The sequence below is a fragment of the Ostrea edulis genome, chromosome 3 (genome assembly GCF_947568905.1).
Source record: "Ostrea edulis chromosome 3, xbOstEdul1.1, whole genome shotgun sequence".
NCBI classification, from domain to species: domain Eukaryota; kingdom Metazoa; phylum Mollusca; class Bivalvia; order Ostreida; family Ostreidae; genus Ostrea; species Ostrea edulis.
Genome location: NC_079166.1, coordinates 48,799,023 through 48,826,239, shown reverse-complemented (window position 1 = coordinate 48,826,239; position 27,217 = coordinate 48,799,023). Strand labels below are relative to the sequence as shown.

General features: G+C 36.8%; 2 protein-coding genes across 2 annotated transcripts; one reads left to right on the top strand and one right to left on the bottom strand.

Moving 5' to 3' along the window:
- Positions 1–237: 237 nt before the first annotated feature.
- LOC125675276 (uncharacterized) lies at positions 238–26,480 on the bottom strand. The gene is made up of 12 exons (XM_048912798.2): positions 26,400–26,480; positions 12,922–13,080; positions 10,215–10,294; positions 10,024–10,095; positions 7,201–7,423; positions 6,950–7,096; positions 4,813–4,886; positions 4,407–4,478; positions 3,790–3,970; positions 1,031–1,116; positions 628–757; positions 238–538 (listed from the first exon to the last, which is right to left on the bottom strand). Exons 1-12 carry the CDS (start codon positions 26,440–26,442, stop codon positions 306–308), a joined length of 1,500 nt encoding a protein of 499 aa, XP_048768755.1. The 5' UTR covers positions 26,443–26,480; the 3' UTR covers positions 238–305.
- LOC125675277 (uncharacterized) lies at positions 18,811–21,175 on the top strand. The gene has a single exon (XM_048912799.2). The coding sequence runs from the start codon at positions 19,949–19,951 to the stop codon at positions 20,849–20,851; it is 903 nt and encodes a 300-aa protein (XP_048768756.2). The 5' UTR covers positions 18,811–19,948; the 3' UTR covers positions 20,852–21,175.
- Positions 26,481–27,217: the final 737 nt, after the last annotated feature.

Genomic DNA, 27,217 nt, shown 5'->3' with positions numbered 1-27,217 from the left:
TACAAATAAGCCATTGTCCCATATTATTTTAGGGATAAAATGTCTTTGTTCCAATCTTATTTTCATGCAAAAAGTTTATATTCCATGAATATATCATTACTAACGTCGTTGCAAGCAAATGATCTCAACATTGCCTAGTCATATATAAAGTTATAGTTATTAGTATCATCAGTATTATAAAACGAGGACAAACGAAATGAATGTCCCATTCTAACTATCCACCCCCCAAAAAAATGCTATTGTTTCAAGCATTTTATTTACGAATCGTGCCAAAATGTGCATCTTGCAAATGCAAGTTTTTTTTCTCAAAATACACGTGGTCTATCGAGAAGACACAGCGCGTAATGAGAAGAGTCACATTCCACTGGCCTGATATGGGAGCGCAGGAAATAATAATTAGTCACAGCACAGTGATGATGATGAGGGTTGGTCTGGTTCTGGTATACATCGTGTGAAATCCTCTCCTGTGTTGTCTCCCAAATCCAGTGCCTTCTGGGGTCGTAAACAGCGTCGATAAAAACACCATGAGGACCATAGACTACAGTAAGAACTCAAATAGAAATAACGGATATGACGTACAGGATCAATACGAGACTGCCGTTACAGTATGTAGTGTGTTAAGCTTACGTGTATCATAGATGAAACGTCGTCCTGTGGAATGATGAAGAAAATGCTGATAAATTTCTCTCTCTATTACACGAAGTTCAGCTGAAGATTGAAACCTCGCCAGGTTAGCACAGCGAGACTGACAAAAAGACTGAAAAACATGAAATGGTATAGACTGTATAATCTGTAGCAGTGCCCCGATCCATCAATATGATTGTGCTGAACACACTTGCGGTATCAAGATACCTCTGCTCTTGTCACTGTAGACAGCCGCAACTCCATCAAGTCTAGCATGTAATGTTTATATTAATAATATTTCTGGAATTCATATATTTACGCATTAAACTTTGGGCGCTTTTATCTTTTGAAAAAATTAACAGCATTTTGTAACTGTGATCTATGTATGCTATATTACTTTTATTACCTTTGCATCATTTCTGGTAAATGTAACATTGGAGACAAAGAAACAGTCCTGGTTGTAGGTGTGCGCATTAGGAGGACAGTGGCAGACTGCAATCAGATTAACCAGCACACAAAGGAGATGATGAATTTATGATTTGTTTTTACTTTTAAAACGTGTAATGAAGGAATTAATTGCTATTTTATGGTACCCTGTACATAGAACACGACCTATAGAGAAAGTAATTCACATTTTGATATTTACAAAGTCCTCATATTGACAACATTTATGCATTTTAAATTTCGAAAATGTATTGTCTGGACTTAATGTTCATTAAGACCGGAGATGTTTCCTCCAAATTCTAATGCAGATAAATTGATTGAAAAAGTTATCAACTTTCCCTACATTATTTGCCTGAAAACATTTCCATTTAAACTAAGATAGTAAAGATGACTTAGTGAGGCAATACCCTAAATACGTTTGTTGATGATGCAAGAAACTCTTGCGCATGAGCTCTATTGCGATCAAATACTGCTGGTTAGAATAAGGAATGTCGGATATCCTTATAAATACATACGAAAAGTTAACAGTATATACTCTATCGAGTGGACAACATTTTTCGAAACATCGGACCATAGAGCTTGTTGAAAGTAAAGAGGTATAGCGCATTTGCTGACGATACGGCCGACTCAGAAATCTAAATGGAAAACACCGGTTTCCAATAATAGACTGGCGTGTTATATTTAAATATAAGGCCAACGTTTTTGATGTTTTATTAACCAAGATAAATAACTGCCGCAGTTTAGCATTACTGACATTTATATATGAGTCTTTCTTAATAAACCATTTCCCTATTTGGAATGATGAACAGTACAATATTTTCATAGACCTGTGCATTCATATTACACAACAACCCTTTTACATATGGCATTACTTAACTCACTGTTCTGACATGACTGCAGCGCCTTTAATAGATGTCATCAGTTCATTTGCCTTTGGTTGATAATTCGAGTGTTTATCTTTGCCTAAATATCATATGACAGTTGCTACATGAGTTTTTATTTTTTTTTTTTTTTTTTTTGAGAAGTCAAACTGTATAACAGTTCTTTTCCTCCCTTGACTTATTTTTACTTATTACATACTGTGCATTTGTGTCCTTTTTCTTGTAGTATTTGTTTAGCTTTTCGTCAGCCACATTACGGTTTGAAATTCCTGTGCACACAGGAACATGTTAGTGTAAACAAGCGGAACTACAATGATCTCGGAATAAATTCCCTTTCTTTAAGTCGTAATTTGCAAATATTAGAAGTTATGATGAAAATGACTAATATTTGTTATAATATATGTATCACATTTACCCCCCCCCCCCCAAAAAAAACGAACCCAAAAAATGAAAAGCAAAAGAAAAGAAAAAATAGATTGGAAAAATATTTGACTTGAACTCGGGGAATGTATGGCTTAATTGTAAGATTACCGAGCACCTAAACCACTAGGCCACCCAGGCTTGTAAGTTTAAAGGTTTAACTTTTGACAGGCTGCTAAATCTCAAGGTATATTTTGAGAACGATTTTTTCATATTTTATCCATTTTCAACAAGAGCACCACCTTAAACCAAATTTCCTCAAACGGATTTATATACAGTCATAAGCAGGTAAAACAACTTCAGTGTTTTATTTCTGGTTTAAGGTGGCCTTTTGCAACAGTTTGCAATTTTTTATGCCCATTACGTTACATCTACTATATACTCTATATAATCACGGTGATGTTTATGCTTGTCAAATAAATATACTATCAACATATCGATATCTTTATTAAGTAATTTGGGTAAACACAAGTATAAACTGACATTGTATAGCAGAATATTTGTAAAAAATGATATTCAAGAAAAAGGTATTTATGTAGGCGAAATTGCATACCAAGTGCGCTATACCTCAAGTTTAACCACAGCATAGCATATCTTTTTTAAGTTGGGTGCCTATCAGATGAAACGTTGACTTCCAAACTGTCTAAAATGCTTTACGACTCCACCCCCGGAAAAAACAACCCCAAACAAACTTGAAATATGTCCTTTTACTCGAATTTCAGCATCCTAAATCATGGGAGGGGGAAGCTTCCGTCCTACACTATATGGGTTTAGTTAATCAGTCTAACCTTGCATTTTTGCCATTCAAAAAGGGGAGCAATCAACCATTGTAAAATTAACAAAAATGAACGTTGTCAAAAGAGTGGGGAGGGACAGGTCCCCTTGCCTCCCCTCCTGATTCTACGCGCCTGTTTAAAAACGGATTCTTATCATATTCATTGAGTGCGTTGAGACACGACATTTTGTATGCAACAACTACATATTGTATACATTCTTCTGACAGGCACACAAAGGTGTTGCTTTCTTCATTTTGTGGCATGGTTTGTTCAACCACACACAACTTTGCCACAGTCTTTCCATACCACGAACCTTGAAATTCATTGGGTTTTTTTTTTTTTTACAAACGTTGTTCTAATTACACCATATTTGTAGTTTTCAAAACTAGTCTGCTATCATAGTTTTAAACATATTTTCTTTGTGTGATTTTATTTTACAGGAGACAAAATTAAGCACTTACGAATTTTTTGAATTAGGAGAAAAAGAGATATCTTACTAAGCTATTGATTCCACTGACAATATAGTCCCATCTAATGTCCCTCAACCCCAATCTAAGCGTTTGACGTTGAAAATGTTAGAAAGTGACATAAAAGCTGGAAATATTTGTATATATGGAAAACAGTCACGAAGAGATTAAACCTACAGTTCTCCGTAGTTGTTGAAGGGGTCGTCGATGACACTGTTGTTTTCGGTTCAGGTGTTGGTGTTGTTATCGGTTTTATGTGAGTATTACACAAGTTGTCACCACAACATCCGCCAATCAAATCTCTCTGTGACCTTCTGCCAAAGGTATTTGTGGAAATACTTGCAATCGAATCGCAGACCTTCAGGATGGAACAAAATATGCAGCATAGAAATATATACATGTAACATCCTTACGTTTAATTCCATCATAAAAACGTCTTCACATTACAATAGTGTAAAGAATATACCACCAAAGTAGGATTTCTAGCCAACATATGAATTTGTAATCTTAGCAATAAATCTGCATTGGAATTGTATGGCTAATATCTTTAACAACTGAAAATGAGCATGATTTCAAGACATTTCGGTCAAAAATCTATTTCTACGTTTTTAAAACAACGCCTTTGAAATAATTGCTATGCTAATGAATGCAAGTTGATAAAGTTGGCATTAATTTTTTGAGAATTGTTTCCTTAAACTACTAGTATAGAATATGAGAACATCGCTATTCTAGCGGATGTACAGTATGTAAGATTAAAATTGTTAAACATCTTAACAAAGAAATGTTGTAGTTACCTGCTGAGGAGCACAACCAAGTCTAAATCCATGTTCACGGTAGGAGTTAACAGTTTCTAGTCCATAACAAAGCTAATAAATAAATGATTAGGTGTACCGATAGTGCATTTCCGTCTTCAACATGTTTTCATTGTGAATAACAAATTATTCATGTATACATGTAGTTATGGAAGAGGCAGAATATTGCTTAACCAAGTAAAGCCATGATTAGAACTTAGGATTCAAATTCTGGTCCTATATTATCACACCATGTAACAATTATGAAAGCGTCATTCATTTGAACTTTTAAACTATTTTCTTCATGTTTCAGTTTTGTAGGTTTACTGTATAATTTCAGTTTGAGTTTGTAAATAACAGACATATTTTCCATCAAATAATGCATACTCTCTCTCTCTCTCTCTCTCACCTCGTCATGCTTGCATATTGACGTCATGTTACACAGATCAGAGTCCGCGACGTATGAACAATCGTAGCAGGTTTCTGTTAAAAAAAGAAATACGTAGTGCATATATCGTTCGCAAGTTGTGTTGTACAGATTATCACATGTACCACCTCTGGTGTGTCCAGGGGTCCGTGTTTGCCCAACTATCTATTTTGTATTGTTTGTAGGAGTTATGAGATTGATCACTGTTCGTTATCCTCACCTTTCATGTACGGTATTCACTTTTCATAGCTTGTATAAAAGGTGAAGATAACGAACAGTGATCAATCTCATAACTCCTTCAAGCAATACAAAATAGATAGTTGGGCAAACACGGACCCCTGGACACACCAGAGGTGGGATCAGGTGCCTAGGAGGAGTAAGCATCACCTGTCGACCGGTCACACCCGCCGTGAGCCCTATATCCTGTTCAGGTAAACGGAGTTATCCGCAGTCATGACATAATAATACAAATTCTAGCCAGTTCATATTCGACACGTATAAGTTATTATTAAACAGAGCTCAAAATCCATGTATTATTGTGTCATACGTGCTATACAATATACAAAATTATTGTGCTCTAATCACGGGGGCAAAGGAGAGAAAGCGCGAAGTTGCGAAGATGAAAGAGGGAAATTTCGAAGCGATACTAATTTATCTCCTTAGCGTCACTACTTCGCATTCTTTCCTTCGCAATTTCGGAATCTCGAGATTTGTCCAATTGTGAAACCAGAAGAAACAGAGTTTTATGAATCCGATATGAATGTGGTAGTTTTTATGCCCTCGGAATAGACGAATCGGGGTATATAGTTTGTTGGCTGTCCGTCGGTCTGTGGCCAAAAACTTTGACGTTGGTCATATCTTTTACACTACATCATGAGAGGAAGAGTTTTCATATTCCCTATGTGTATTTCCTGTGGCAAAGCCTTTCCATTGACACCAAAATCTTTAACCTCATAACCTTAACATTGACCTTTGAACTACTTTTTAAAAAAATCGAATATAAGCCATATTTTTCAAAAAGTAAGAGATACAGTTATCATCTTTAGGATATGCATTTCTTGTGAGAAGACCATTCAAACGATACCAGATTTGTTAACCTTCACCTAGTTTTGGAATATTATCTTTTGAACCATAAGAGGTAGGGCTTTTATATCTAATATTTGTATTTCTTGTGTCAATACCTTTCCATTGACACCTCTTTTACCTGGTAACCTTTACATTGACATTAAACCTACTATTATAAAATTCGAACATAAGCCATATCTTTCAAATAGTAAGAAGTACTGTTTTTATATGAAGCCTGTGCAGTTTTTGTGAGAAGACCTTTCCGTCTTCGATTCGAAATAGAAAATAGCTCTAAAATACTGCTTTTATCTTCACCCATCCCAACATTCTTTCTGATTTAGTAATTTCAATATCCCCATTTGTTGATCTGATGGTCATGAACCACGTCATTTCCGGCAAATACACCTTCTTATACACAAATATAATAATAATAATAAAATTATATGAGTCTTCTTTTTTGCGTTTACTTAGAGAACTGCTGTTGTTCAAAATTCAAATATAACATTTGAATTTCAAACTTACTTATCTGCCTAAACGGGATACCGGAAGTGACGGTGTTCATGACCATCTGGACAAACGATGGGGTGAAGTGTGGTCGTCAAGAACTATTGAATATTCCTGATTATATGTGTCGATGAGGATTACTTTTTGGTGGATCAATGGCATAAATATTGAAATTACTAGATCAGAAAGAAATTATGGAGTGAGTGACGATAATAGCAGAATTTCAGAGCCATTTTGAATCAAAGTTTTGAGTAAAGAACCATCGTGTTTTTGCTCATTCGCCATCACAACGACGCGCCTTCGATTCGTCACCTTTGCTCTTTCTCTCCTTCGCCTTCACACTATCGCCCTTTCAGATGTCTGTCCTAAACGCGAAGGAAAGTGCGGTATGAATAAAATGGCCAAGAGCACTGCACATACTGTATAGAAAATACTATCAAGAATGAAAATGAGTCAGAAGCACTTTTACTTTTAAAGCTGTATATAAACAAATAACATGTATAAACTCTGAGCTGTCTTTAAACTGAACATAAAACCATATAAAACATACTGCATTTTCCGCAAGAGACTGGACACATGGATTTTATGCAATCCTTGGAGCAGACGTTGGGGTCTGAAGCAACAAGCTCCTGACAGATACCTGGAGAACTTTCCAAACAAAGGGGGTCGTTGTTTTCTCGTTTACCGACTAAAAGAACTAAAAAAATATCATTCTGACAGGTAAGTAAAGGTAGAAAACTTAACTGAACAAAATAATGCTTTTGACGTTATTTAGCTAGTAGAAGATATACTATATGACACCTCCCGTTCCATCTGTTCCTCTGGTCACCATGGTGGTTTCCATAGTTGTTTCTGTGTTTGCTGTAGGATTTATAGTTGATGTGGTCGGAGAGGGTGTTGATCGCGGAGTTGTGGTGGTGGAAGGAACAGTAGTTGTTGTCGTTATGACAGTGGTGGTGGGAGTCTTATTGTTGCAAAGATCATATGTACAACAGGATGTCTCTAAACTCTCAGTGTCACAAATCTATGTTTGACCAGAAACTCAAATATGATATCTTTTTTTTTAGGTAGTTCTCTTAAGGGGCGAGATCAAAAGATCAATGTCGGATAAAAATTTAGATTCAAATAGTAAGGGGAAGGGGGAATAAAGTCACCTGATATTGATTACACTTTAGTGGAAAATGAAAAAAAGACAAGCGACTATTAAAAACCACATGATAATATTACATTTTAACGAACATTTTTAGTTTTAGTGTACACTTTCATTTATGATTAAATAGTAGAAAAGGTATAGTGTTATTCATAATCGTATGTTTTAATGTTTTTACTTCACGATTAGTTTCAACATTCAGCATATTCATTTTTAAACAGGGGTATTAGTTAAAACTGTGAATCTAGTTTTTAGTCGGACATTGAACTTTTGATCTTGCCCCTAAAAGGGATGTAGCATTTTGGCAATGTTGTATGTCTATCTGCCATAGAATATTGCCAGACTATAATTCTACGCTCAGGACTTAAAAACTTGTCATGATTTGGCATTAAAGTTATGTCACATAGGACAAGAGGCCCACAGGCCTTATCAACCATCTGACTATTAGTTATGTATAAGTATCACTAGTCCCAAGGCCTATGAAAAGTAGAAAAAAAATATCCTGTTTTGAATACTAATATTCAACAAAAGTTCATTTGTCTTTTAAATTTAAATCCTGTGAAAGTGCCTATAGTGATGAAAGGCTTTACATAATATGGCGTCGGTGGCCTAGTGGTTAGGCTGTCAGACTCTCGACCAAAAGGTCATGGGTTCGAGTCCTGGCCGGTAGGGCCGACGTTGTGTCCTTCGGAAAGGCACTTTACATGAATTTCTTCACTTCACCCAAGTGTAAAAGGGGTACCTGGCTATAGACAGTGAAAGATATTGTTAGAATGTTAGTGCTCTAGAGCCTGTAACGGCAGCTTGCACTGTATGCTGCCCAGGAAGCTGAGAGAGTTCTAAATTGATTTGCCGGGGTAATAATGTATTGTAAAGCGCTTTGAGCAGCATACGTTGGGAAAAGCGCTATATAAAACCAATTATTATTATTTTTATTTAATATATGTAACATTAACGCAATATGACAAATTTGGACCCATCTTAGAGTCAATACACTGGGGTTGTGAAATCCATGAGTTTGGTACGTCCTTTTCTGCTTTTCCTTTTATATACCATATCAACAAACTTCAAAAAGTATTTCAAATGATAAAGAAAATATAATCACTATAGTAATTTTGGTTCAACCCCTAAGATCATGAAATAATGGACTATCTACTCCTTCTAAATATTAATTTAGTTTTAATTAAGTACATGTATAAATAGTATTTTAAAAAGGGTATTTTCTTAATGTTTACATATATATGTATTGTGTATACCAAGTTTGGCCCCTTCCTGGAGTCAGAACCTCTACCCGGGGATCATGAAATTTACAGTTTTCGTAGAAGTCTTTTCCTCATCTACATCAATATGCATTTGGTTTTTCTTACACGTGCAGTTGTAGAAAACATTTTATTTTTGAAAAGTGGTCAAATTTTGCCCCGACCCTCAGGCACCAGGGGTGCAGGAGTTCAGAAATTTACAATTCATGTCCCCCTTATCCCTATGATGCTTCATACCAAATTTGAAAATAATTGAATGGTACAATGTAGTATCAAGAAGAGGTTAAAATGTTATATTGTTCACACGTTTAATATACATGTATTACCATTTTGGCCCCACCCCGATACCAAAACCTCTACCTCTTGGATCACCAAATTTACATTTTGATAAAGGACTACCTCTGCTCTTTCTAAATATCAATTTAGTTTTAATTTAGTATCAATAGCATTAAAGATGTTATTCAAATGTTTTACACATACACCAAGCTTGGTCCCGTCCTAAGGTCAGAGCCTCTACCCCGGGGATCATGAAATTTACAATTTTGGTAGAGGCCTTCCTGCTCTAAATCACTATGCATTTAGTTTTTCTTACACAAGTGCGGTTGTAAAGAAGATTGTTGAAAATTGGTTAAATTTTGGCAGTTTTTGCCCCGCCTCTCAGACCCCAGGGGTGCAGGAGTCCTGAAATTTACAATTTGTGTACCCCTTGTCCCAAAGATGCTTCATACTAAATTTGAAAAGAATAAAAATGGTAGTTATCAAAAAGTTAAAAATGTTCTATTGTTAATGCACGACGGACGACAACCAATTGCAACAGACCAACTGAGTTTACTCAGTAAAATCAGTTTACTAAGTAAACTCAGGTGACCTAAAAATTTAGCATAGTTTTGCCATTCATGCTTAGAATGAAATTTCAATTCAATTCATTTCAAAATTAAGGATTATCTCCCTCATGCATAGCTCGTATCCTTGGACGAATTTGGCTCCACTTTTTTGGCACGCTGTTTTTGGATATATTTAGCTCCAAAACTTCATAGTTATTTCGGATTTCAAACATTTCGGTAGAGCATCACTGAAGAGACATTATTTGTCGAAATGCGCATCTGGTGCATCAAAATTGGTACCGTACAAGTTTTACATCAAACACTTAGCGGCAATACTGTATAGGTGCATGATAAATATTTATAACTTATGAACACTTTGAGATTATCTTACACTTCCAATTGCACAGCCTAGTTTGTAAACTTCTTTAAACTGACTGTTGAACGATTTCACCGAGATGCATTGCTGAAAAAGATAAATCCGTATCTTACAAAATGTCTTCATTGTGAAAGGGACTGTTTTCCCTTTGAATGCTTAAAGTATTACGTTCCAAAATTTGCGTTAATGACGACACGATATCTTACATGATCAGTGGAAGGACACTCTGTCGTAGTATTGCATTGGTTTAATCGATCCACTTCAGAGCACGAAAAACATCTCAGAGCTGAAAATAGGGTATATCAACGCAATATCTGTATATTCACCAACATTATTTGAAACAATAAAACCGTCACACATCCCAAGATTAATACAATATTCAAATTAACATTCATAGGTTATATGAATTTACAAGAATATAATTATTACATCAAATGGTTCTTACTACCAATTTACAATAAATGTGGTCGGTACATGGAAAGGGTATATAAACTCAGAAAGACACATTTATTCAAAGGTCACAAAAATTCACAAGGACATAATTGTTGAATTAAGACTAATACATCAATTTACAAGAATATAATTAGTATGTTATACAATTTACAAGAATATAATTAGTATGTTATACAATTTACAAGAATATGATTAGTATGTTATACAATTTACAAGAATATAATTAGTATGTTATACAATTTACAAGAATATAATTAGTATGTTATACAATTTACAAGAATATGATTAGTATGTTATACAATTTACAAGAATATGATTAGTATGTTATACAATTTACAAGAATATAATTAGTATGTTATACAATTTACAAGAATATAATTAGTATGTTATACAATTTACAAGAATATAATTATTACTTGATGGATTATGTCAATTAATAAAGGAGAAATGCTTTCGTTTTATCAATTTACAATGATGGAATTATCACATAAGAGATTATATCATTTTACAACAATTAAATATTTCATAAGAGGTTATATTGATTACAAGAATAATATTTATATCAAGAAATTTATATCAATTTTTAAAAGGGGCACAATTATTACATTCATGCATTTTATCAATTACAAGGATAAAATTATTACATATAAAGATAAATCAATCTCAAACGATAGTAATATTCAGTAAGAGATTATATCAAGTTACAACGATAAAATGATCACATCAAAGGGTATGCCAATTTAGAATGATAAAATCACTACACAAGAGGTTACATCAATTTAGAATGGTAGATTATTACATGGAGGTTATATCAATTTACAAGGATAAACTGGGGGGGGGGGGGGGGGGGAGAAAAAATCGAAGAAAACGTTTAATTTCAAATTTAATTTGATTTAATTTAATAGAAAAAACTTCAAGAAAATCATTAATTGTGTTGCGTATTAGATTTTACGAATGTACACATTGTTACAAGTCCAGTATGTAACGATAACTCTTCAAAGCGAGGTTGTCCGATTAGAGAAAGTATATGTAAGCAAAGAAATGCGAACGATAGTATTGTTTCGCCGCCTACCTTCTGCTAAATTCTTAAAAGTTATTATTTTAAATGATTTTTATGTTAACATAGATACTCATAATGAATTTATTTGATAAAACAAAGAGAGATAACTCTGTAATTTGGGTTAAAATAACGTATTTCACTATAGGAATCCATGGAAAACGGAAAATATTTATAAAACATCCCCTTCCCCGTGAAACACAAATTCCTTCTTGCAGGTATTATAAATCTTCATTTAGCTATACCAAAACTTTTATTGTTTCATGGGGGAAGATATTTTTCCAGACCAAAACACAAAAATGTTCACTCTGATCAATTGCAAACGAAGATAAAGTGTGAGAAATGAAGATTAATATTTTTGTACTCAATAATATAAAGTCATTTGACAAATTAGATGGTTATTACTGATATCAATAAGCATTTACCAATGGATTCTTCTTTGCATCTAAAAAAAATATCATTAGCAAAATTACAAAACTTATAAAAATATACGAGTTGAAAATGTAGTCGGGAATCCAGAGTTAGCGTACGTAGTTCTTTTATCTTCAGTATATGTTTGATAGAAGAAACCAACATTCAATGACAACACTACGATGGAAAGTGGACAATAAAGAGTGATCCGTCATTTAGTTTAATCGAGCCTTGCGTCGGCATAGGTCGCACCATATAAGTTTCTCCTCTTACCCTGACAACGAACACAAGTGTTCACATAATATCCATCTGATCGATACATGACCAATTCATGCAATTTCCATTCCTTTAAAAGATTCGTCGATTATGACATCGATCGTGTTAGCCTAATGCATATGGTTAGGGCGCTTGCTAAATCCAAACGAGAGTTCCAGATTCGAATCTCGAAGCTTAACAAAGGTGGCTGTGTCGTCAAACGACTGACGTCACAGGTCTTTTGGATATGAACTTGAAAACAAAGGTCATACGTCACGGTAGGTGTCATCACGATAAAGAAACATCAATGTTACGGCCGTGAGCGCCATGCATACGTCAAAATTTGCGATATTTCAGCCATGTTTTGATGCTCAACTTTACGGGGCTATTAAAGCCAATTTTATAAACATTTTAAAAAAATTGTATCCAAGAGTAACACAAGAATTCAAGTTGTGATAGTCAGCTTAGAATTCCCCAACTCTCAATCTTTCTTTCATTCATAATCATAATTCATAATTTTTTCACGTCCATTCCAAAAGTTTTCACTCACGCATGTAGATACGTCATGAGTTTTAGGTGAAATATCGCAATTTTGACGTATGCATGGCGCTCACGGCCGTAACATTGAGGTTTCTTTAATCGTGATGACACCTACCGCGATCTTTTGAAAGCTGAAAAAGAAGATAACGACAGCGAAATGTGCTTTAAAAAAGAATAACATGTATATCAACAATTACCACACTTTCCACAAGATCTTTGACAAACACTGGAGAAACAGGCGTCATTACAGAGTTCCGTGTTCTGTGACGTCAGTTGCTGACACGCCTTTCTGCTGACATCATCGCAGCCTTTTGCTCGGTAACAAAGAATGGCAACCAAGAAGGCCAAAGTCAATCCTATTAATAGAAGTAAATCTATATATATATATATATATATATATATATATATATATATATATATTATATATATATATACACACATGTCTGAAGGACACAACAGACTACATTAACAAAACTCCCTCTTCAAACCTTCCTGACAATACCCTTTTCGTGACGATGGACGTTACATCACTATACACCAACATTCCGCACGATGAAGGAATTGAAGCTTGTAGGGAAGTCTGGGAAAATAGGACCATCAAATGTCCGTCCACTGAATCTTTGATTAAACTACTTGAACATGTTCTCAAAATGAACAACTTCATGTTCAATGGTGAGCACTATTTGCAGATAAGTGGCACCGCTATGGGAACCAAGATGGCTCCATCATATGCCAATATTTTCATGGACAGACTTGAACGCAACCTACTAAACCAGTCGCCTTCCAGGCCCCTCAGTTGGTTGCGTTTCATTGATGACATAGAAATGAAGTGGACTGGCAGCCGAGAGAGTCTCGACGGATTTATTTTTTCACCAATTCGTTCCACCATTCCATCAAATTCACAGTGGAAATTTCATGTTCAAAGAACACCTTCTTGGACACCACATCCACTCTGAGCAATAGTGAAATAGAGTTCAGTCTTCACACAAAACCAACTGACTCTCACCTATATTTGATGCCATCGAGCTGCCATCCTCCTCATACTTTCAAAGGAGTGCCCAAAGGTTTAGCCACTAGAGTTCGTCGCATCTGTTCATCTACAACATCCTTCCAAGAACAGAGCCAACTCCTGAAAACACACCTATGCAGAAGAGGCTATAGGGCTGCCCCAGTGCAATCGGCAATCGATGAGTTGTCTAGCGAAGACCGAAACACCCTGTTACAATACAAAAAAAGAGAAAAAAGTAGCAGAGTCCCACTTGTGACTACCTTCCATCCCGTCTTGAAGAGTCTCAACGCCATCTTGCGTAGACACCTGCCAGTTCTTTACAACAACGAAAGGATGGCAACAGTATTCAAAGAGCCACCAATGGCAGCCTTCAGACGGCCTCGAAATCTCAAGGACATGGTAGTGAGAGCAAGACTGGACAACCCACTGCCAAACGGGGGCTTTAGAACTTGTTCTGACAAAAGGTGCCTTCTGTGCAAGCATAGCGAGGATACTGACACTTTCAGAAGCCCTGTAACTGGACGTAACTACAAAATCTTCGGAAACACGTCCTGCCACACAAACAACTGCATATACCTCATAAGCTGCAAAGCATGCCAGAAGCAATACGTTGGTGAAACAGGAGATCTCCGCAAACGTATTAATAACCACCGGTCGACCATCAAAACCAAAAGAATCAATGAGCCTGTTGGAGAACATTTCAACCTAGATGGCCACAAATGGGAAGACATGATTGTCGTGGTTATTGATCACAACCAAACCTGGAGCTCCACAGATAGAAAGAAAAAAGAAAAATTCTGGATGCACAGACTAAAGTCATTCCGTCCTAACGGCATGAACAAAATTATTGACTTTGCCAGAATGAACATTGGCTAAACCTATTCCTGATATAACAATGTTTTTCTCCCTCTGATAAACGACAACGGTTTATTTCTCATAACTTTATTTCTCTTAAGATATCTGCGTACCGCCTCATATTACCAACGATACATCGCCTTGCTTCACCAACTGGATGCATAGCAGTACCAGCACTGCCAACGTCGTTGGCACTCATCATCAACAAGTTCCATTTTTAGTTTTTTACAAGTAACCAATAGCTTATACATTACGCCAATTTCATTTACTATTATCTAAAATTTAAATTTTCAATAGTTTGATCTAGGGGAGAATACCACGATGTACGAATTAACTGTTTCACCTTTTGATCGGCCAAGTTGGTTCTTCCATTAATTAATTTCACACTTTACCGACTGATACCACGGTGACCAGACACCCTGATTGTTATTCTTTTTTGAGTTAATAACAAAGCCTGCAACATGTAATCCGCTGGAAAAGTGTTTAGCTAGTTTTGTAGTGTAGCTTATTGCTTATTGTTAATTATATTTGTGTTTTCTCCATAATGTAATCCTTTCACGTCCTGACGATGGGACAGGTTGTCCCGAAAATTTGACAATTCCAATTGTTCATGTCGTTGGTCATTCTAGTGCTTTATATATATATATATATATATATATATATATATATATATATATATATATATATATATATATATATATATAAAGCACAGAAAACTTCACTTTATTTCATTTGGATACCCACACCCACTTCCGCCCCTACGCGGGGTTAAGCTCACGACCTGCGAACCAACCTAGCAGCATAGACCACTCGACCATCTAGGCAAGTCAATAAGGTCATGTCCGAAAGACCCTCACACGTTTGGTGAGGGAACAATCACTACCTATGTTTGACGCAGCCATGATAAGAGCAGGACTGAAACTTACGACCTCCCGGTTACAAAGCGAACGTTCTACCACTGAGCTACCGCGACCGGTTGTATTTATTTTACTCGTTATATGCGCCCTAATAAGCACTCGATAAGTGATAAGTGCTAAGAATATATATACATGTATGTATTGGAAAATTGAGTACCTATGATAATCAAATATTCCAGCAAGTTGTTTGGGGGATCCAGGTCCTGAGGTACATGAATCAGGTAGAAACGTTATGTACAGAAGTTGGTTCCCAACGCGGAGCAAGTTGATTGTATATGCAAAAACAAGATTTTGTTTTGTGTTTTTAATTCTAAACCCATGAATGATGGATCTACATGTACATCAAGAGATAGCGAGGATAAATGCTGAAATAGCGCAGCTGAAGAAGATTGCGCTTGACTATTCAAGAGTGTTTCATGAAAGTCACTACAAAATGTATCAACAAACGTCGACTCCAGAAAATGTGTGGATTATGGGACAGAAGAAACGACTCGAGAATGGTATATTGGATCTCGATTGAAGAGATTAAAGGGAAAGGCAACCCTAACGACATTGTTGCTTTTATGAATGAAATATCGTTTACTGATATCGTAAATGACAGTCTTTAACAACAAAAATCCTTTCTTAACGAATAAATCAATATTAATCTATCATATATTTTAAATTACCCGCCAATAAAAGTTTAATTTATGACGTCACAGTTAAGTTTGGAGCTGTATAGATTTGAGTCTCTTCTTTCGCAAGAAGAAATTGAAAAAAGTCTAGTCGCTGACGAGGGAGACGATACATGTTTCTTCATACAAATGTCCCGAACTTCAACTTGTCATAACGCAAATGATGGATCCACAGTTTACATAGTTTTTTTTCTATCAGATGACTTGGTTGGGTCAGGAATTTCGAAAAAAAAAAACTTTTTTCACATCTTCCCTTTCCATTAGTGCAATTAACAAATTGACAGGATGGCATCAACCTTTTCATTCGTAAAATCTACCACATGCACATTTTTGATGATCTTAGAATCTCATCAAAACCGGAAGAGACGGTGTGCCGTCAAAATTATTGTTTTTGGGGTCTTGAATACAAAAGAGTTCCACATCATGGAAGCCTCTATAGATGGCGGAAATTTCAATTTCTAACGTTTTCAAATTAGTATTGAAGCTTATTTAGGCTGTATATTAACAGAATAGTATGACAAAATTTTATCATATAATTAATCCTATTTATCATGTAATTTTTGGGGTTGCTTTCCCCTTTAAAGTAATTCCACCCTCCTGTGATGTCATCTGATTTTGCAAAATCAATGATTTATTTAGATTTATGCATGATACGCAGATAACTTTAGTTGGAATCTTTACCGATAGTTTTTTGTAAAAAAAATCGTGTTAAAACTAAACTATTTCAAAGGCCTAAGTTTTAGATGAATAATTAATGATATGTTCCAAAATATTGAATCCAAGGGCAATAACTGTGTTTTATTGATTTCTTTTCAAGTCTATTGTGCGATAGATTTCCTTTTTATAGGCATTTTGTATATTTTGTAAAAAAAATTTCCTGACGGTGAGATATGATTTTTTTATGTATGTCTTGCATCTTAAAAAGTGTGATGACCTATGTATTTTATTTGATAATTTATTAGTTTTAACTCTAATGAATGGAAATAAATACGTTTTTAAAACTTGTATCAGATAAAACTGCGAGTAAGGAGTCACTTTAATAGAATACAGTCCACTTGGCTAGTGTTTTTGATCTAAGGATCATAAATCAGTGATTATTGTAAATAATATAGATTATTGAGATGGATATGAGATAATCTCATTTAATTGAGTGAATAGCATTATACAATAGGACTTAACTTGGTACAAGCTAACTTATTTTAAGAAAGTCAGCATCAGGAGGAGTTAACTAGTATTGCAACTTCCTCTTCCTTTTTGCACCCCACTCAAGTGGAAGGAACAACAGCACGTTAAGCACTTTTTCACAATCAAGGCCAATCCATGCCTCCAAAGAGAAAAAGAGATGGGGGAATGGTTTCTGCAGCCCGGGGCAGAGGACAAAAAAAGTCTCGCCACAACACTAGGCAGCAAAAGCCTGGAACTAAAGAAGTGAGAGATAACCAACCCCCCTTCCAGCACCAGGAATCTTCAGAGAGCGTGCCAGGGAGTGAGGCTGCACCAGATTTGGGGGAGTTTGTGCCTGCCGACTTTGGTAATATTGGTAACTCTGATTTTTCTTTAGATTTAAATGTTGCTGACTTCACCCCTGTACCAGAACTTAGCTACTTTGATAATGTAGGTCAACACATCCCTTTGAAACTGAAGCAAAAAATTTGGGATGGGCAATTTGTTGATTTAGGTTTGCTGTTAAAATCAGCAAAAGAGATTGACTTTAGTTTGGGGGGGTCAAAGCGAAATTAAAATCAGGGATGGAAAATTCTGTGTTGTCAGGTCTAATGATAGTTCATACCTGACAATTGATAAATGGACTAATGCCTTCATGATTTACATGAGCGTTATGTTGGAAAAATACAGAGCTCGGGCCCAGGAGTTTTTAAAATACATGCGAGATATCAGATTAGCTGCCACTAGATCCCAAGGCTGGTACAAATACGACGAGCAATACCGTCTCCGCAAAGCTAGCAATCCTGAATCCTCCTGGGGCATTATCAGTCAGGAATTTTGGCTACTATATGTGACCGGCCAGAGTTCATTCCATAGTCAAACTCAATTCAGTAATAATAAGCAATTTTCAAGTCAGAGCAGCACATCTGCTGTTACCCAATACTGCTATCATTTCAATCAGGGTAAAAAGTGTAATTTCTTCCCAAAATGCAGGTTCAAGCACATCTGTAGGAGATGCGGAGGAAAACATCCAGCCAACAACTGTTCTTCCAACTCAGCTGTATAAATTGGGCAAGACCCCTATAAGATTAGACAGAGTCATTTACTACTCACAAAATTATTCAGATAATCATTTTTTACGGGAGGATTTTCAACATGGCTTTAAACTACAATATTCTGGTCCTAGATCACCCAGTTTTTCAAAAAATCTAACAAGTTTAGGCAGACAATATTCAGTTGCAGAGGAAAAGATTTGTAAAGAGGTTACATTGGGGAGAGTGGCAGGCCCCTTTATAGAACCACCTTTTCCAACTTTGCAAGTTTCTCCATTAGGCCTTGTTCCCAAGAAAGATGGCGACTACCGCCTTATTCACCATTTATCATATCCAGAAAATGCTTCAATAAATTATTTTATCGACCCAGAACAGAGTTCTGTAACCTATTCAATTATAGATGCTGCTGCTGACATTATTGCCAAATTAGGTAGGGGGGCTTATCTTGCCAAGTCTGATATCAAATCAGCCTTTAGGTTGCTACCAATTAATAGCACGGATTTCGATTTATTAGGTTTTTGCTTTAACGATGCCTTCTATTATGACAAGATGCTTCCATTTGGGTGCAAGATAAGTTGTGCAATCTGGGACAGATTTGCATACTTTCTGCATTGGTTGACACAGAATCGTTCACAAAATTCCTCTATTCTGCATTATCTGGATGACTTCTTTTTCTGCGGCAGAGAGCATTCCATAAGCAAAAATACCTTGGACACCTTTCTTTCCCTGTGCAGTGATCTGGGGGTCCCAATTGCAAATGACAAAACAGTATATCCAACCCAAGTTCTTACTTTCTTGGGCATCGAATTTGATACGGTGCAAATGATCATGAAATTACCATGGGAAAAAATTCATGAAATTAAACACAAAATTCTTGACATTATGACTTTTAGAAAGGTAACACTTCAGCAACTTCAGTCCATATTGGGGCTTTTGAATTTTGCATGTAGAGTCATAGCTCCAGGTAGGGCTTTCTGTCGACGACTAACCGATGCAACAATCGGCCTTGGCAAACCACATCACCATACCCGGGTAACATTAGAAATGAAAGCTGACCTCCAAGTCTGGCTCACCTTCCTTCAATCTTTTAATGGTATATCAGTCATTACAAAGAGCATATGGGTCAATAACGACACTCTCGAACTTTACACTGACAGTGCAGGGGGAGACTCGGGGGGTTTTGGTATATTTTTTGCAGGCAAGTGGGCATATGCTCAGTGGCCCAGTACTTGGTTGGCACAAGGCCTAACCCGAGACATGACCTTTTTAGAGCTCTTCCCAGTCCAAGTAGCTATTGAAGTATGGAAGCATCAATTTGCCAACTACAGAATCTTGTTTTACATTGACAATATGGCAGTGGTACATGTTATCAACAAAACAACATCAAGGTCACCTAGGGTCATGAAAATTGTAAGAAAACTGGTTCTAACATGTCTCAAGCATAACATCTTAATTAAAGCAAGACACATACCATCTAAGCTAAATTCTATCGCGGATTGTCTCTCTCGTTCACAGTGGGGCAAATTCCGACGACTAGCACCAACAGCAGATCCATGGCCAGCACCACTTCCCAAGAACATTTGGGAAATTTAAAAAGTGAGGCAAACAGGCTTATCCAGGGTTCCCTCTCAGTCAACACATACAAAGCTTATCAAGGGGCTTTTACCAGTTTCAAAAAATTCTTGAGTAACTGTGGGATTGCAATGGTTTTTCCTATTCCCATTGACCACTTGCTTAATTTTATTGCTCATTTGTCCATTTCAGGTACAGCTTATAGAACAGCTGCATTATACATTAGTGCCCTATCATATTTTCACAAATTAAGAGGCATACAGGATAATACTCAATCATTCATCGTCAAAAAAGCCTTGCAGGGTCTGCACAAAAAGCGAGGTAACCCTGTAGATCCACGAATCCCATTAACCATATCTATTTTGCAACGTGTAGTATCAGCATTGCCATCAGTCTGTGGATCACCATATGAGGCAGCATTATTTTCCACAATTTTTTCAATTGCATATCACGGCTTGCTTAGGGTTAGTGAAGTCTTGTCTATCCATAGGGCACACATTTCCCTTACTAAGAACAATGTCAGCATTCTAATTCCAAGGTCTAAAACTGACCAAATTGGAAATACAACTACGTTGCAGATTTCCAAACATGCCAATTCTGATACTTGTCCAGTGCAATGGGTACTCAAGTTTTTACGGTTGCGCCCTAACAGTGACTCCACCTTATTTTTCATCCATATGGATTACAAACATGTAACAAGATACCAGTTTAATTGCATGCTACAGAAAACACTTAAATTTAATGACATTCAGGGACATTTTAGGCCACATAGCTTCAGAATTGGGAGAGCCACAGATATGGCAAAACAAGGGATTTCAGATTCAGAAATTAAATCTTTGGGAAGGTGGGAGTCAAATGCTTTTCAAAACTACATAAGATTATAATGTAATGGTTTGTTGAATGGAATACAGGCTAATTTGCCAAAAGTATTCCAGGTTTCAAGACAGTTTGGATAGTAGGATCGTCTATACCTTTTTGGGCTGGTGAAGAGGCACGGAGGAGACCGAGCGGAAAGAACCTCAATCTAGGGGTTGACATCTTTTGGAAGGGGATAAGAGGGCTAAAATGGCAAGACCTCGACAAACTGATAACAGAAGAACTCAAACATCAACCACAACCAGATGTATTGGTTATTCATGCTGGGTCAAACGATCTAACAACAGCTGGCAATACTGCACTTAGATTTGCACATGAAATTCAATGTAGCTTGTATCGTACAATGCATTGCTACCAAAAACTTTGCTCATTTGGTCAACAATGCTTCCCCGTCTTTACTGGCATGTGCACCTCTAGGTAAGGGTGGCGCTAAGATCGATCTAAAAAGACGCAAGGTTAATAAGGCTATTAAGAAATTTGTTACCTCTCAAGTTAACGGAGCTTGCATTGTTCATGACAGAAATATAAACGTCCATCAAACCAGTTTATTTAGGTATGACGGAACTCATCTAGCCGAAAGTGGAAATCAAGCTTACTTAAATAACATACAGGGTGGTTTGGAATTTATTTTGGGGGGAAAGGGCAAAATCTTCCCTACGCAATAGTTTGCAGAATCTTGTCACTTGTGGTTGGTTCCTATAACCTGTCATTCATTTAGGAGATAGATACTCTCTAGAGCAATTGGTGGGGAACATCATATCGATGTTTGTGGCGGGGTCAAGGGAGACATCATCCCTGTACAAGCTTAACCTGTTGTCTCTGCCCATCTGCATCAAAGCATGAGGGATGTCTCATGGCTGTGTGTTAACATGGAAGTTAAATGCCATTGAGCAAATGTGTGGAATAACTGGAAACTGCTTGGGGTCTGCAGCATTTCAGTGCTCAGACCCCCTCTACCTCTATAAAAGGAGGAGAGGCTACAGGCTGGGTGGTGTGAAAGTTCTAAACCAGGTAGCAAGCCAGAGACAGGGTGTAAAAGCTGTGCAGCTTGTGTGCCTAGCCACCATGCGTGTTAGGCATGGGGTTCCTTGGCACTCGCATCAAAGCGAGGCCACTAGTTTGCCCATTGGTTTATGGTATCCTAGTTGTCTCCCTTGACTCCTACTAATTTTTGCGGCCAGTATCATCCAACACTTGTGTATTGTGTTTTTATGATGTCATTGCTCAATAAATTCATGTAAAGTACCAATTGGTGTTTATTTTTCATTCTCACTAGTGGCTGAAAGATAATTCAATAATATTGTGAAAAGGCAGACAAAGCAAACTATCTTGGCTGCAATCTTCAATTAATAACTTTTATGTGACATGCGAGGTATTTGTCTCTCACTTTACTCTGACCTGTTGTTATGTCTGGGTGGAGTTATGGCTGTTTTCGATCTAATTTTACCCTTCTCCTTACTTGCTGTATTTCATCCAATCAAAGGTAACATATTCGTCACGTGGTCATTGTCTGTTTGTTTTCTATGTACCAGAAGCCACGCTAGTTCAGAGCAGCAATTTTTGTACCCACCGTCCACCCCTTCTACCTCCATGTACTGTTATCATTTTAGCCATTTACGATATAACTGACATGGCCTTGATTTCTTGTTGCTACCCACCCTTTTTTGTGGGCAGGCAATATTTTTATGCTAGTCTTTTTACATATGTGTATGTAATAGGGGGTCATCTTGTTAGACCCCCTATCGGATGTTTTATTTTGTGTATATATGTTCTCTTTCTCAATGTCAATTTTATAGATGTATGTAACAGGGGGTCATCTAGTCATTTGCAGCATATGATCTTAATTTTTACTTGGTTTTAATGACCCCCTGTACTGTATATACTTTTCGTCATTTACTAAATAAATGACATTTTCTATTCTCAAACTTGTTCTGTTTTGCCTGCTTTGAGCAAAAAACGAGTGCAGTCCACTTGGCTAGTGCTTATGAGCTAAGGATCATAAATACTTCTTCGTTTGGAAGAAGCACTCCAAAGTACACATTGTATACTTCATCACAATATAGCAGAGAGCGCCATAGGCACTCGAGGGAAGTAAGGCAGAAAATGATGCTTTAATTAAATAAATTTTTATTAATGCTCCTTGTGTGACGACACGACGTCGAAGAATACCTGACATTCATTAATCCAAAGAAGAAAGATTTAACCATGATGCTGCTTTGATGAAAACATAAACTACATGTTAAATGCAGCCACATTTGACAGTCTCGGATAATGGCTATATTAAAAGTCACATTTTGAGGCATGTGTCGCTTTGAATGGATGGTCAGATACTATTTTGTTCAGCATATGCCGGTTTAGGTTTCCGCCACACATGCCTTCGTCCAACAAAAATAGACCCTCGTCCAACCATGCAATGGACTTTCCTGGAAGTGACTAGGTTCCAACGTTAGCGAGTTTGACACCTGTGCAGACGTGCTTCTTTGTGGTTGGGTGTATCACTTTGTAAGTCTTTAGGCATGATAACTAAATGACTACAGTTGATTCCGCACTGTTCTCGTTGACAGTAAATGATGTGACAATCACTTCCTTTTCATAACATGTGATCATAAGAGATTACGTATTCGCAGAATTTCCAACACAAATTTGGGCTATTGGTAAAATCGTTTCGTCTAACCATCTTTCTGAGTGCAGATCAATGTTTATTTGGTTTTCCAAATCTTTCAAGATCTTTGACGCCAATTGTTAACTTGTACTTACTGGCAATTATACAAATGGTTGGATGGTGACCCACTTGATTATCTGTCTCAGTGACATACCTGCTTTCCTCATTCCTGTAATCTGCCATTGGATTGCATTTGAGACTTGCGGAGGACCCATCATTTCGATGTACAAGAAAAGCAAACTTAATTTATCAAACTGCACAGGTTACATAAAGACATACATGTACAACACTATAAAACTCGTCACTCTGTTGGAAGAGAGTAAAATGGTGACACGGACGATTCTTGGCCAACGGAATGGACAATAGAATGCAGATACATGTATATTGCTGACAAAGGTACAGATTAAATGAAATGCGTTACTGAATTCAAAATTATGGCTCTGTTTCCCCAAAAATTTATAAAGAAGTACCTTGGGAGCTGCAATACGTATTTCCATGTCTATATGAAAATGTGGGGATAACGAACAGTGATCAATATCATAACTCCTATAAAGGATACAAAATTAAGACTAGGGCAGACCAGAGGTGGGATCGGATGCCCAGAAGAGTAAGCATCCCCTGTTGACCGGTTATACCCGTCGAGATACCTAAATCTTGATAAGGTAAACAGTAATCTTATAGTCAAAATAAGTGCGTAAAGAACGGGATAACAATTGGTATGAAACACGTCAGACAGCATTTGACTCAATGACAGGTTGTATTGGTAAATTAGATCGTTATAACAACCATAGAATTTGCGAAATGCTGACCCTAAACGAGACTGTTGAAACTCCTGAACATCAATGTACAGTGTATTTGTTAAAAACCTTTCTCGATTTTTAAAAATTGATCATACGCAAAGCATGCTCTCGCGCATCGAATCCGTTGAGAGGTCATAATGGATTATTACTGCACAAATACGGGAAATTGACGATGGAGAAGCTCAACTCATCCCTTTCGTCATACAATTGTGTTGTTAGTTTGCCGTTGACATCCATGTTCAATAAAATGTAAAGCAGATACCGAAGTTCTGTGGTGTCTTTCATTTCAAGTTCACTGGAATATATTGAATCGACATATAGATGAGAATGAGTATTGTTCATACATGTATGTCGCAGGTTCCAACCAATATAAAACAAATTGTAGGTCTGGACTCTTACTTCAATTTTTATTGTGTAAGGAAAAAACCTATAAGTAAAACACAAACTCTCACAACACCTAAAACACTCACACAACATTTAAACAGACATTTAGACAATGCACATTTAAACATGCATTACATTAACAGCACATAGAACACAATTATATTTTAGGTTACACTGCCAATGAAATTAAACACTTATCAATAGAATGAAAGGTGAAGATAACGAACAGTGATCAATCTCACAACTCCTACAAACAATACAAAATAGAGAGCCGGGCAAACATGGACAAGGCAGAGGTGGGATCAGGTGCCCAGGAGGAGTAAGCATCCCCTGTCGACCGGCCACACTTGCCGTGAGCCCTATATCTTGATCAGGTAAACGGAGTTATCCATTGTCAAAACCAGTGTGCCAAGATCGGTAGGAAACAAGTCAGACAACATTTGACGCAATGATAGGTCGTATTGGTAAACTGTAACGTTATAACGGCCATAGAATTTGCAAAATGCTGACTTTTAAGGAGAGTGTTGAAACCCCTGCACCATCAACTTGTTTCTCAGTAGCCTACCTCGATTTAAAAACTGACCATACGCAGAACAAGCTCTTGCGTATCGAATCAGTTGAGAGATATAAACACCATATGCAGGTGATAATGGAATATTGCTACATAAATATGGGATGTTGACGATGAAGAAGCTGAAATCATCCCGTTTGTCATAAAGTCAGTTGTTAGTTTGCCGTTAATATCTACATTCAATAAAACATCTAAGTATGAAGCAATAGAATAATACAAGTAAGTGTAAATCTTACCAGGACTCCAGTAATATAATATAAAATAAAATTTATATTTTTCCACGTCTCCGGAGTGACCTTGAAGGTGCACTTCAGTAATATCGCATGGGGTAAATGAAAGCGGCGGGATCTTGTCTTTTTATACGAATGAGGTTAGTATGGATATCAATTACTCGATTGTCATTTAGTTGAAAGGTCGACATATACCATGTGACTAAACAAACTCACACTCATTCATTCATACTATCTTACACACTCGCATTCGAGTGGCAATGCGCGTCAATAGTATTTAAAAATAGCGCTCACTGCAACATGCTTATAAAGAACAACTGTGACACATAGATAAAAGGTCGTCGAAATATCTAAATATCGAGTTGAATGCCATAGCAAAAGATTTTTTCTTCTTATGTGAATGCTTTTGAATATATTCTGTCTCATAAGAATTTTAAAAAAAAACCCAGGCCATAATGCAACATGTTTAAACCACCCATTCGGACTCGCTTCCATGGTAATACCAACTGTTTGTACCTGTTCCAATATATATGGCCCCATGGGGATCTGGGTTAGAATAGGTCCTCAGTACCCTTTGCTTGTCGTAAGAGGAGACCCTTTGCTTGTCGTAAAAGGCGTCTAAATGGGGCGGTCCTTCGGCTAGTTAAACCGTAAAAATCGAGGCATCGTGTCAGGATAACGATCCCTCCCTGCTCAAAGGCCACAAGCGCCGAGCACAGGCCTAAAATTTACAGTCCTTCACCGGCAATGGTGACGTCTCCATATGAGTGAAAAATTCTCGAGAGGTCCTCAATATACAATCAATTAATCCAATACATATGGATGATTGCATATTGCTTTCACAAAGTGTAATAATATATTTTTCTTCTACTTGGCATTTGTAACGAAAGTAAAATTATAATTACTTACCTTTCGAATTGATTGTCTTAGCCATATTGAAATTGGTTACCATACAAAGCTAAGAACAGCCCACTGATATTCTTATCAAGTGGCATATATCTAATTTAAATATAGATAGTACCTTGTTAGCATGATACACGAATGATGATAAGAAAAACCGACTCTATCAAATCAGTATGCATACCAGACATCGTCTTGAGATTGAACGTCTCTATGAAATCGGTACATATTGGATCCGAACATCCCACATCAAAGATTTGCATAAAATTTTTCTGTTCGCAGTCTGTCTGTCTGTCTGTTGTGAGTCTTTCGTAAACTTTTCACATTTTCATGTTCTCTAATAACTCTGGGAGAAATTCAATCAAACTTGGCACAAGGTATCTTTTGGTAAAATTTTTTTAACATTGTTCAGATGAAATGTCTTTAAGAAGATTTTTTTTAAATACATGTAATATGATCATTGGATATTTGTCTTCAAAAAGTTTCTTCTGAAGAAGCACTGCACCGGAAATTCCATTACTTACATGTACAATACAGCTTTGCTATGTAGTTGATAGAGATGAAGACAACTAACACTGAACAATCTCATAACTTCCACAAGTGGCCTTCGGAAGACAGGTGACCACCCAGTATTCCGACGGTCCGATAGTCTGACGGTCCGGTATTCCGACGGTCCGATAGTCCGACGGCCCGATAGTCCGACAGTCCGGTATTCCGACTGTCCGACAGTCCGGTATTCCGACGGTCCGATGGGCCTGTATGTCAACAAGTAAGATGGCATGGATATCTTTTAAAATGAGTTTGTGTAATTTAATCATTAAATCATA

Bases quoted from the DNA above. Each gene is read 5' to 3' on its own strand.
- LOC125675277 (XM_048912799.2), top strand. From the start codon at position 19,949: ATGGCCAGCACCACTTCCCAAGAACATTTGGGAAATTTAAAAAGTGAG.
- LOC125675276 (XM_048912798.2), bottom strand. From the start codon at position 26,442: ATGGTAACCAATTTCAATATGGCTAAGACAATCAATTCGAAAG. The intron at 1,117-3,789 runs GTAGGTTTAATC...ATCTGATTGCAG, and splicing joins TTCAACAACTACGGAGAACT to TCTGCCACTGTCCTCCTAAT. The intron at 539-627 runs GTAAGCTTAACA...TTCTTACTGTAG, and splicing joins ACGTTTCATCTATGATACAC to TCTATGGTCCTCATGGTGTT.